The sequence below is a fragment of the Tasmannia lanceolata genome, unplaced genomic scaffold, assembly GCF_043159265.1.
Source record: "Tasmannia lanceolata isolate RefF3 unplaced genomic scaffold, GAP_Taslan_0.1 ptg000002l, whole genome shotgun sequence".
Taxonomy (NCBI): Eukaryota; Viridiplantae; Streptophyta; class Magnoliopsida; order Canellales; family Winteraceae; genus Tasmannia; species Tasmannia lanceolata.
The window spans coordinates 58,806,724-58,819,438 of record NW_027518679.1 but is presented as its reverse complement, the minus strand read 5'-3'; the positions used below and the strand labels follow the sequence as shown (position 1 = coordinate 58,819,438).

Below are 12,715 nucleotides of genomic sequence, written 5' to 3'. Positions count from 1 at the left end.
AGGGGTTGTAGATATCATTTCTTCTTCTTTTATGGAAAAGTGGTTTACAAGTTGTAGAAGTGAGGTCTCTTTCTTTCGAAAGGGGATTGAAGATAAAAAGTGGGAAATAAAGGCTTTTGCATGACGAGGTTTTGAAAAAGTATGGCATTATAAAAGTTGGTGGTTTCACTTCACTAAAAAGGTGAGGAATAAGGTTAAGAACACGAGAAAGGAGTATAGAAAACTCTTTGAGAGGAAATGGAAAGATGAAGAGAAAAGAAGTTTTGGACATGGAAAGAAGTTTTTCATCACATAGTTTGGTGTGGTTGGTTTCCCTTCCCTCGTCCACTCTTTGCTTAATTGTTTGCAGAGAAACATGTGCTTCTCACCTTGCAGACGAGCAAGAGCTATCTCCTAAACCAACGTAATTGCTTGAACCTGGTACTCGCGCAATGAAAATGTCTGCTTAAGTTTTTTGAGTTCTGCATAATCTGAATATTTAGTATGTTTTAACTAAGAAATAATTGCCTCGTTAAACTGCTTCCATGTTAAGCTTCCTTAGTTCGTACGCACCCACTAGTACTACTGTACGTCCTCTCTCTAGAAAGCAAATAAACCAACTGCACTCAATGATCCTCGGAAATATGATTGAAGTTAAGAAATTTATCAGCATGGAATATCCAACTTGCAGGATCTTCACCATCAAACCTTGGAAATATCTGGGCTGAATCATAGGATTAGTCATTTCAGCAGGTGTTTGTTGTTGACCCGATGAATCACACCATTAAACTGCACTTCCTTCCCCTGTGTGACCAGATTTACATCCACTTGATACTTATTCTGCAATGATTTCAAATTATTTTCATAATATTCAAGGATCTTACTCTATAACTCTTCATCTCTTGAATCAGTTTGATCTCATCCTCCTTTTGGGAATTAATCGATCTTCATCCTCTGCTTAAGGGACCTAACAGGCCAAGAAGTTGCTTTTACCAATTTGGAATAACCAATAAAGAGAAGAATAAGATAAAGGGCGTTTTGAGAAACACAACAGGCTAAGAAGTTGGTTCTGATACCAACCTATAACGACCAATAAAGAAAAAAAAAAAGATAAAGGGGTTTTGAGAAAAGTTTGGCTCTAATTCGAAGAAAAACCAGGTCCCAATTCGTCAAATGAGAAATATATTGAATCCTCTCCCTCTCGAAGGTTACATTCAGCAAAATATATGAGAAATTGACTCCTAACTTGACACCTATGCACCTTACCTGTAGAGAGAAAGTATCATTGGAAGCTCCTCCAGTTGTTAGGAGTTTCCAGGCTGTGAGTAACCAGGGGAGGAGCAGTGCTATGCTAGCTATGGAATTATTATTTTTTCCTATCAGTGGGGTAAACTGTTAAAGTTTATCCAGAACACCTGACCATTGTGATGCTATAGACAGGAAAGTTAAGCGTCATGAGAGATTCTTTTTATTTTTCTTAAAAAAATTTAAGAATCTCTGGGGTGGAGAGAAGCTGACCCTGAATTGGTGATCAAATTTCTCAAGAAGTAAGCCCGTCCGAGATTTCTTTCTAGATTCAGGGAGATTGAAATTTTTTTGAAGAAGATCAGTATGGATATTTTCGGGGGACTGTCTCCCTTTGAAATGTATTATGTGCTGCCCATATGCATGATATGTTTTGGCTGCACCAACTGGGGCAATCCTCGTTTCCATAATCATACTTGACATCATTTATAAAATTTCACTCTTTCTAAAAGGAAAACTGATAAACACAGTTTACAATGTTAATTGGTGATCAAATCTCTCAAGAACTAAGCTCCTCAGATATTTCTGTCTACATTGAGGGAGATTGAAAGTTTTTTGAAGAAGATCGATACGATTATTTTTGGGGACTCTCCCTTTGAAATGTACTATGTGCTGTCCATATGCATGATTTGTTTTGGTTGTGTTAGGTCTAAAATCGGTAACAGGTTATGGAAGGGCTGATCTGGCGGGGCACAGCTGGAGGGCTGATGGAGTCCTGCGCTGCAAAAGGCACAGACAAGGATACAAAGGGTCAGAAGACCGACCCGGAGTGGTACTCCGGACGGACGCTTCGACACTCAAGTCAGTATGAGCAGGAGTGCAGAGCAATGTCAGAGCAAAACACTAAGGGTCTTAGATTTTTTCAGAACCCTCACCTTAGCACAAATGAAGGCTATTTAAGATTTTTTCAGAACCCTCACCTTAGCACAAATGAAGGCTATTTATAGTGATTCGGAGCCACCTGTCCTTCCACCTGTCCAAGACAGGTGGTAGCCCCTGTATGGACCAGATCTCATACCTAAGAGGTGCAGTTGGAACCTAGGAGGTGCTGGTGGAAGTCCCTGATTGGTCCAGGCAGCATACCTAGCAGAGGACAGGTGTTGGTGGAAGTCCCTGATTGGTCCAGGCAGCATACCTAGCAGAGGACAGGTGTTGGCTTTGCAGTGGCCCCTGTGAGGGCCACGTGTCAACAGCCGGTTGGTCGTATATTTTGGACCCCATCAGGTTGTAACAACTGTGGCAATCCTCTTTTCTGTAATTATACTTTATATCATTTACAAAATCTCAATTTTTCAAAAAGGAAAAAGGGATAAATACAGTTTACATTGTTAGATTTTGTCTGCCTTTGTACCAATAATCTGGGCAAGAACATTCAGCTCCTATAAACTAGCTAATCCAATTTGAGTGTCTGCCGATAATCCAATTTTAGTTACTAGGACATGTTTGAAAACCTTTTATCATTACATGGAGACACAAGTGAAGATGGCTGTTTGTTCTCATTGAATTATAAACAAAATTGTACATTGATGGATGTTCTTTGAGTCTTTTTACCAGTAATCCATACAAGAACAGGTACCTCCTCTAAAATGATGGAACCGATTCCGGTCTCTGACAATCATCTCTCGATCAAACATCTTGGATACTAACTTTGTGGCTGTATGACAGTCCTCACACACGCGCAAGTTCTTCACTATCCGAATTGTTGTGCGAGGGCCTGTTCTCATCAGCCCAAATGCTATAGCAAGCTTCTCACTATGCCTACGCAGCGCAGTCTCCTTCTCCTCCTCATCTATATCAAACAGTACATCTGATGTATTCCCTTCATAACCAACATCTCTTATTTTCTCAACAATCTCTTCCCACATTGCCTCAATCTTTTCGATTTCTGGGTGGGATCTATCTCCAACTATGAAACGATGGACGCTCCCATCCATTTCTATCAGGCTGTAACCCGGCAACTTCTTCACTCCTTTTTCCTTCATCACTTCCCTCAAATCCATAACATCATCCCATCGGTCAGCTCGTGCGTAGATGTTCGACAAGAGCACGTAATACCCGCTGTGGCCTGGCTCCAACTGCATCAAAATCTTCCCCACCCTTTCTCCAATTACTGCATTTTTATGAATTCTACAAGCTCCGAGCAATGCCCCCCAAATTGGTGAGCTAGGCTTAATTGGCATTTCGAGTATAAATCTTTCAGCTTCATCTAACTTCCCCGCGCGGCCTAGAAGATCCACCATGCATCCATAGTGTTCTAACCTTGGATCAATCCCATAATCTTTTCTCATGCTCTCGAAAAGCTCGAAGCCTCTTTCAACCAACCCCCCGCGACTGCAAGCTGATAGAACTGCTGTGAAGGTAATGTCCCTCGGCGTCAGCCCCATTCTCACCATATGTGAGAAGTATTTGAGTGACCTTTCTGCGTAGCCATGCATCGCAAGACCTGTAATTGCAGTCGTCCAGCTCAATACATCCCTCTCGGGCAGTTCTTTGAAAACCCGAATAGCTTTATGAATGTTTCCACATCTAGAATACATGTCCACAAGCGATGTACCAAGAATCATATTTACAGTAAGATTGTTCCTCATAACATAATCATGGGCTCTTTCCCCTTGTTCCAAAACACCCAGATGAGCACATGAAGATATCACAGTAGCCATGACTGTTTCATTAGCCATTACATTATCAGACTGCATAATACGAAACAGATCGACAGCCTTTTCGAAATAGCCTTTTCGAGCGTACCCAATGATCATAGTACTCCATGTCACAATGTTCCTCTCTGGCATTCTGTCAAACATCCGGCGTGCGGATTCGACGTTACCACATTTACTAAACCCGGCAATCATGGATGTCCACGAGACTGCATCCAATTGGGAAATTAGACAGAAAATTCTGCTTGCAGTCCCCATATCACCACATGTTGCATACATGTGAACTAGAGAGTTCTGCACATATATGTCAGGATCGAACCCGAAACGGATAATCTGACAGTGGATTTGCCTCCCCGTTTCGAGGGAAGCGAATTGGGTGCATGATTTTACTAAGAATGGAAATGTTAGATTGTCAGGGATGAGATTTTGGTGCTGTAGTTTGTTGAAGAATTGAAGGGAGTGTTGTGGGTTATTGCTGGTGGAGTATATTCTGATCATGGAGTTGTAAATGAAGAGATTTGGATTTTGAATTTGGGAAAAGATCCGTTGAGCGTAACATAGGGAGTTTGAATTGGGTTCTTCCAGTTTTGTGAAGAAGGTGAGCAGCCTACTGGCAGCAAATACATCGTGGATGAGAGAAGCTCTGATCATGTAAGCATGGATTAGCTTCAGCTGAATGAGGTTTGAGCAGGTTTCTAGAAATAAGAGCTTTGGGTTCTTTGAGCTTAGTGTTCTCGCAACCGAGCTGCTACTGTTCATGGCTTACTTTTAATTTTGAAGAATGATTTTGATTTGAATGGAGGAAAATGGCAGTTGATACTTTGCTTTGAACCTCGTATGACCCAAAAATCACACCACTCAATACAATCTCAACATTTAAAAATGTGTATTTCTTATTTGTGAACCGTTACCTTGTTTGGTTTTTGACCCGTCCATTTCCAAGGACATAAAAACACACATTGTTGGATGTTAGGATTTGACGGTTGGCATGACATTTTGGTCATGGGAGAAACAAAGCAAGACTTGGATGTTAGGATCAACCAAAAGATGCAGTGCATTGGGCATGCCACTCTGTATTACGATGAGGTTGAGCCCAACTGAAGAATTTAGAAATTGTCACATTTTTGGGTCCCACCACTTTTGCACCCCTGATATTCTTCCTTCACAGATCAGTTTAATAACCCGTATGTATTTTCTAAATGGGAAATGATATTTCCACTCACTTTCCAAGCATTTACACGTCTTCTGTTTGTCTATCCTGAAAATGAAGGACAAACAGAGTGATGATATTGGCCTTGAAAGTCGATGATTATTTTTCAAGTGGGTCTCCGTTTCAGTTGTCATTATATTTGCTACCCTCTTTTTTCTTTTTACACCTCTCATTGACTCTTACAATTCTCAACAGCTAATTGCAAAAGTTCAAAATGAAGAGAGAAGGGTTTTCCAATATCAAAACAAGGGAGTACAAAATATCACGCTTCAAACATTCCAATTCTCCTATCCCAGAGTGAAACTCATAATAAGAAACTACCCCCTACCAAAACATTGACCGCTAGTTAAAGGGACTGATATCCACAGTCATGTTTTGATAATGGTACGTACTCACCTTGTTTTACATTGTTTAACCAGCGGTCAAAGGATATTACAATTCCCGAAAAGCTCTCAGCAGCCAATCAGAGAGCTGCAAAACAAAGGGAGTCTTCCCATTATCAAAACACAGCTTTGCTGATCTCAGTAGCCTATATAAAATGTACAGATATAGAGCTTCAATCTTTCAAAAGGCCATATTCACTTTGGATTTTGAGAATCGAGTTTGAGTCCCAAACTGATCATTGGGGAAGCTAACATCAATCTTTCTAAATAGGGCAAGCCCCGTCAAATAACTAATTCCAGGAAATATGTACAGTTATTTGTATGTGAAGATAAAAAAGTTTGGTAGTCCATCATTTTATTCGAAGGAAATGTTATCCTCACATCCAAAAAAGTATAGTTATTTGTATGTGAAGATAAACAAGTTTGGTAGTCCATCATTTTATTCAAAGGAAATGTTATCCTCACATCAAAAAAGTAATCTGAAAGTAAATAAAACTGAGCAAGCTTGAAATGATTCATTTAATCACTACCAACATGAGAAGAACATGACCAACGATGAATGGAGAAGTAGCAGAGATACAACGTGAAGAAACACGACAAACCTTAACATTTTTCGCTGACTGACGATAAGCAGATTATTCAAAAGGTAGCAACCAACCATATAATTAACCCAATTCAATCTCCCGACTTTTCTCAAAATAAAGGTATGAAGCTTTAAAGCTTTGATTCAATTATAACGAATGGTGATAGCAAATCCAATTGGGGAAGCAAACATCAATTTAATATACACGTGTGGATATCATAAGCGCATACCTCTTTTCTTTTTTTCTTGAATGGTAAGCGCACACCTCCTTTTTTTGAATGGTAAGCGCATAAGCACATGCCTCATTTCTTTTTTAATGGTAAGCACATACCTAATTTCATTTCTACAAATCAAATGAGCAACCAAATATAAACTTATCCAAGTTTTACTGATAAAACTCATGTAGAAATCTTCAAGCCGGAGCCGGGAATACGGAAAAAGGAATGCTCAATAGTGTAGAACATTTCAACTCCAAAGTCACACTAAAGCAAGAAAGAATGGATTTCTATAAGCTTGTGATTGATATCCATCTGATGATTTACACAAATGACCATAGGTTTCAGAGATTTTACTCAGATAGTGGGAGGTCAAAAACAACATTCACACTTGCCCTCTTGTAAGACATCTCCACCGCCTCATATATGGGGACTTATCTAAAAGCAATAGTAAGCCCACATTGTTGTTTGATAGCCAAAACATATACCTGATATAAATATTTAGAAAAAGGTCATCATCTTTCAGATTTATACATGCAATGAAAGCATCATGAGCTAAAATGAATGCATGATTACTTACTTGCTTCGATGTGCTTTCTTTCTCCAGAAAACGAATGACACAGCCCACTGGAACAGCAAAAAGAAAGAGAAGAGGGTAAAGTTACTAGAAAAAAGAAGTTATCAACAAAGTGAAGTATGATATGTAGCTGCGCATGGTGCAGAAAATCAGATCGCGGCAAGTCATCATATAAACCACCCAAAGGCATTTCATTATGTACTCAGGGTTAATGCATTTAGATGAACACAACACACAATATATCAACAAATGTACCCATTCCAATATTAAATAGGCCTTTTGCCTGCCAAAAAAAAAAGGTTAGGCCTTTTATCGTGCGATGCATAATCATATGCTCAAGTTCCTAAATTCACACTCAACACTAGATGAACCTTAGTTTTGCTGAGTCCAGCAGCTAAAAAATAATCAACAGAGAGGAGAGAGGTCAAAAACTTTCTATAGAAAAACACATTACATCAAATATCTATAATGTTGAAAGGAAATAAATAACAAGAAGTTTTGTGTTTGTGGAATCAATATAACATTCCAAACGATTATAGCATTAGATAAGGAACTAAGGGCCTGTTTGGAAATGCTTCTCGTTCTCCCCCGGGTAAATGGGGGGAAGTGGGATAATGAAAAACTTCGGAAGCAACTCTAATTTGCTTCGAATAATTTCATTTATTTTTTTTTTGCTGCTCAAATGGCAGAAATCACATAAATGGGCTTTGGGGGTCAGGGTTTCTGAATGGCATCTTCCAGTTTTTTGTTTTTTTTTTAAGTTTTTCTCGTTCACCGCACCAAAAAGTGCAGGTGAATAAAGGTTTCCAAACACAACCTAAATGGTAAAATTAAGCTGCATGAGGTAAGACAGTTACAAGAAACAAAAACTATGTAACTGCAGTAGCTGACTATGATAGGGCGAACGGAAAACGTTGGTGAGCAAGAAATAAACTATATCAAGAGAGAAATGAACCAGTGAGAAACAGCTGCAGAAATTAAAATTCATTGATGAACTGAACAAGAAAATGCAATAGTGACACAGTTGCAAAAATTAACTAGATTATTGGAAAAGCCACAAATTACCTTCAGCACAGACATGAATGAAAGGCTTGCCGACAGAGACGACTTCTTCACGGTCACCATTTCCTCTGGCGACATGTCTTTATACAACTGCTGAGCTATTTCCTTCAGCAATACCAACTGTGCTTTATCAGTCCTCATTGAAATAACAGCCTGCCTCATTGATTCTCTATCTGCCTCAAGTGCCTGAAGCCTCATGTAGAGCTTCTTGATATCTGTTTCCCCTGTATCGAACCTTCCCAATGACTCCCTTGGAGTGGCTACATAATCATCACTGAGGCTGGCAATTACTTTGACTTCGTTGACACCATTGTAAGGCACTGCGTGGACAGAATCAATAGTATAAATTCTGTCACTCATGTCGTCTCCAAAATCGGATGCATTATCCGCCATTCCCGGAAAGGTAAGCATCGTGTCGTCCTCTGTACTCACAAAGTCCTTCATCTTTTTAAGGTTGCTACCAGGTCCTGGAGTTTCAACTTTGCAGTCTTGACCAGCCTCTTTAACCAAACAAGGGAGAGAACTAGAACTATCGATAGAAAATCTTCTCCCATGCCTTGGCCACCTGGGTGACTGTCCGACTACTACCTTTTCTAGAAAGTCCCTCGTACTTGAGAAATCCCCATCCATTTGATTGTGGCTAGGATGTCTTTCCAACTGGTAGATCCTACACTCCAAATTCTCCAACTGTTCCCAAGCACGGGGTGTTTCCCCAAAAGCATATTGCTCTTGATCGACAGGCTCATCATTGCCAAAACCACAATCAGGATAAACTGGTGTCTCATTCGAATTGCATTTCAGAGGAGGGTACTCAAAAGCGGGGAACTCAAATTGGACTTCAGAGTTCTCCCTCGCACTCTGGTTTCGAATGTGACCGCTCGGCACGACCTCAACCTCAGACTCTCCATACCCAAAACTCATCAACCTATGCTTGTACGCCTGAACCTCGCAAGTAAGGGATTGCATGACCTGATCCCTCTTATAAAGCACGTCCTCCAATTCCTGCTGGTCATGCGCCATTCTCTCCTCTGCGAATCTTTTAAATTGACGCATTTCCATCTGAACCTCAGCTTTCTCCCTCTGTACCCGCAATATCATCGACATCGCCTCATTGGCCGCAGACGATGATGCATTCCTCTCCTCTTCCAATTCTATGTACAGCTCCTGAATTGATTGCTGTTGACTACTCACTGTCTCTCGCAAGACAATGCATTCGTTCTCTATCTCCACACGAGCGACCGACAAATCAGAATTGATTGAATCATAAGAGATGTGTTCAGATTTCCTCTTTACAGATCGATGCCATGTGGCCGATGAACTTATCAGGGAGCAACTGCAAGGGCAGCTACAACATTTAACCGAGTTTTTAAGAGGAGACGATTCCGAATCCATGAAATGATACCAGGCATCAAATTGAAACCCTAGAAAACAGATGTTCTTCTTCACAGAGCTTCAAATCCTCTCCAAACTCTAGCTTTGAGGCTCTTAAACCGAATTTCTCCAAGAAAATCTCAATTTACCCTCCTTGCCCTATTCGAACAACCGAGATTCCGTTTTTCTGACAGTGAAATAAATAAATAAATAAATAAATAAACTAGAAACTTTTCATCGAGAGAACAAAAAGAAGACGAAAAAAATATCCTAGCTGCTATTCATTACGGATAAATCAAAAGACATTATCTCTACTTTTGCGTACACGAGAACATACCTGGAATCGTAGCTCTCGGAAGGTATTGAAAAAACGCAAGAATTCGAAGATTTTTCAACGGTTCTTTAAAAAAAAAAAAAATCATCTGAGAATGGCTGTAATGTTTTGCGATCTGCAGACCTGCAAACGATCAGACCTGGATGGATCAGGAGTGGCGTTTGAGGAGAGCAGAATGCGCGAGGGAGAGAGGGAGGTTTCAAACCCTAATTTTTCTTTTCCCTAATTTTTCTCTTCCTCTTGTTCCAACAAAGAGGCTCCGAAAATGCAGTTTTTTTTTTTTAACAAATAATAAAACAGAAAAGTGGTTTTCGTTTCTCTGTCTTTCGATTGGCAGGCGCTTGTCCGACGCGGCATATTGACACTATCATGTTCTGATAATTGCGCTAAATCACCTTGTCTTGTATTTTCGTAACCAGCTGTCAAAGGTCATCACAATTTCCAAAAAACACAAGATGGGTTGGTGCAAATTATCAAAAAATGAAAGAAAAGACAATATGAGTTAGTGTAATTATCAAAATGTAGCAGTGCCAATATCAGTGACCTCAATAAAAGGGAAATTAAAAATAAAATGCTGGCATGCCTGATTTAAACGTTCCGCCCCCGTACTTTTTTGAAAAAAAACACCCTACTTCCACCAAAGTTGGTGGTTCCACCCAAGGTTTCAAATTTCAGTTTTGGAATGCGTTTTGATTCTCATTGAAACTGAAATTGAAATTTTGAAACTGAAATTGAAATTTTGGCCTAAATTTCAAAATTTTGTTCAAAATCCGACGAAATCCTGACAACATATATCTTAGGTCGTACAATAAGATTAAATATTAACAGAAATCTAGATTTTTTGGGGAAATCCCTTAAATTTCAGCTGAAAATTTGGAGATAAACGATTTCAACCTAAATTTTGGTCGAAATAAGTGACCGTTTCGGGTATTCGTGATTTCAGTTTCAGTCTCGAACGAAACCCGAAATTTCCAATTTCATTTAAAACCATGGTTTCCACCTGATAACTTTGTGGGGCAACTTGGGGAAAAGGGAACAGTGGGACCCACCTACTTGGTGATCTAATCCATTCATTCGTTGATCTCCATGTTTAGGGAAGTAAAATCTATGAATGGGGGCGGGATTTTCGATGTCATGTAAACCTTGGGAAAATCATTAGCTTTACGTTGTTTGGATGCAGGTTAACCAGGAGAGAGAGAGAGAGAGATGATGATGATGATTTACTGTGAGATCTTAGCTTTATTGAGATATTTCATATGGAAAAAGAAGTGACGACATGTTACAAGACATGTAATTATTATACCTTTTTGTTGTCTGGTAATCTCTAAGGATTTGAGTGTTACTTTGGAAAACAAACAAATCAAGTAATCCAAAAAGTGCATTTTTTTTGCTTGAGAGTCCCTTCGAATAAGCATCCTACTGGTGAAAAATGGATGGCTCGAAAAGTTTAAAAAATAAAAGTATAGAAACATTGACAAATTGAAGTGTTAGGATCATCCTATGGAGATGAAATTTTCAGGCATGGAATAGGGATCAATGAATGAAGAGATTAGATCATCAGAGTGGTAGGCCAACTATTTTTTCCCAGTGCATGTAGTGAATGTATCTCTATATAATTTCTTGACAATTAGAAACTACCATTTTTTGTGGCTTACCAAAGATGGCCGAGGTTATAAAAGGGAAGTGATATATTTGCCCCCTTTTTGCAAAGTCGCTACACGTAGAATAAAAATTTACAACGATTTTGCCCTAAGCCTAGGAATCCTAGGATCTAGATGATCTGATGGTGATCAATTAAATAAAAAAATAAACATAATTGCCTTGGCAGTACAAGTTTAGAACTCCTATATGTGATCTACTTGAATTTAGTCGCTGATGGAAATCAAGACCAGTGATCATGTATAACTCCACGACACAACCGACATGGTCTAGGTTTCATCCCAAATGAACATCTCAATCGTACGACAATTGATTCCAAAAATCAACGATCTAGGACTTTGTTTATTTAAGACTATGACCAACCGATTTTGGACTCAAAATCGGTTGTCACAATCTTAAATGAACAAGGCCTTAGCTCTTCTTCGCAGAACCCTAAGGCCATGTTTGTTTTGGATTTTGAGAACTGATTGTGAGTCCATAATTGATTATTAGACTCAAATTTACCATTAATTTTGAGTTCTATTACCAATTTTGGACTTAATTAGTAATCAAAATCCAAAACAAACAGGGTCTAAATGTTGCTCGATGAATTAAGCGCCAAGGATCATCAGATTAAGTTCTTCCTCAATGACATTTGACTAGGAGTGCAACTCGGGTCAGGTTGGGTTGGGTCCAACCTGAACCGACCTGAGGAACCCTTTTTTTCCAACCCAAATCCGACCCGGGTCGCCTCAATGACATTTGACTAGGAGTGCAACTTGGGTCGGGTTGGGTTGGGTCCAACCCGAACCGACCTGAGGAACCCTTTTTTTTTTTTTTTTCAAGCCCGACCCGGCCCGAGTTTTTAAGCTTACAAAAAAATAACGATAAAAAAACGTTGGGTTTCACGCAGGGCGGGTTGCCCAAACCCTCAACCCAACCCGACCAGGAGTTGGACCCCATTGGCTGAACATACAGTACATCATTGGGATCAATGGATAATATTACCGAAAATGTAAACAAGGCAGAAGTGGGACCCAATCGGTTTCTTTTAGGAAAGATGGTAAAAGTGACGTTTTTTGTATATTTTTTTTCATAAGTTGTTTAAATAGAATGGTTAGGATCATCCGATCAGAACTCTATATATTAATGGAGTGACGTTCTTTTGTACCTTTTTTCGTAAGTTCTTTATATAGAATGGTTAGGATCATCCGATCATAACTTTTTATACTAATGGCAAATTTAAGATGAGATGGTCCAAATGAATTATGGTGGGGGTCCTCATATTCATATACTTTAGCCACACCATTTAACTTATGTGTGAAGATATTGTATTAAAAAATATGTAAATGATTCTAAAGACCCCAAAGAAGTAACGATACTATGAAACCTCAAGATCTTGTA

The 12,715-nt window shown here is 39.3% G+C and overlaps 2 protein-coding genes across 2 annotated transcripts; both read right to left on the bottom strand.

Annotated features, from left to right (window-relative positions):
* Nucleotides 1–2,755: 2,755 nt before the first annotated feature.
* On the bottom strand, nucleotides 2,756–6,322 carry LOC143881607 (Pentatricopeptide repeat (PPR) superfamily protein). Its single transcript, XM_077384793.1, has one exon. The coding sequence runs from the start codon at nucleotides 4,695–4,697 to the stop codon at nucleotides 2,832–2,834; it is 1,866 nt and encodes a 621-aa protein (XP_077240908.1). The 5' UTR covers nucleotides 4,698–6,322; the 3' UTR covers nucleotides 2,756–2,831.
* Nucleotides 6,323–6,597: 275 nt separating this feature from the next.
* Nucleotides 6,598–9,938, bottom strand: LOC143881615 (myosin-binding protein 7-like). Its single transcript, XM_077384807.1, has 4 exons — nucleotides 9,677–9,938; nucleotides 7,972–9,526; nucleotides 6,910–6,956; nucleotides 6,598–6,817 (listed from the first exon to the last, which is right to left on the bottom strand). Exons 2-4 carry the CDS (start codon nucleotides 9,358–9,360, stop codon nucleotides 6,715–6,717), a joined length of 1,539 nt encoding a protein of 512 aa, XP_077240922.1. The 5' UTR covers nucleotides 9,361–9,526; nucleotides 9,677–9,938; the 3' UTR covers nucleotides 6,598–6,714.
* Nucleotides 9,939–12,715: the final 2,777 nt, after the last annotated feature.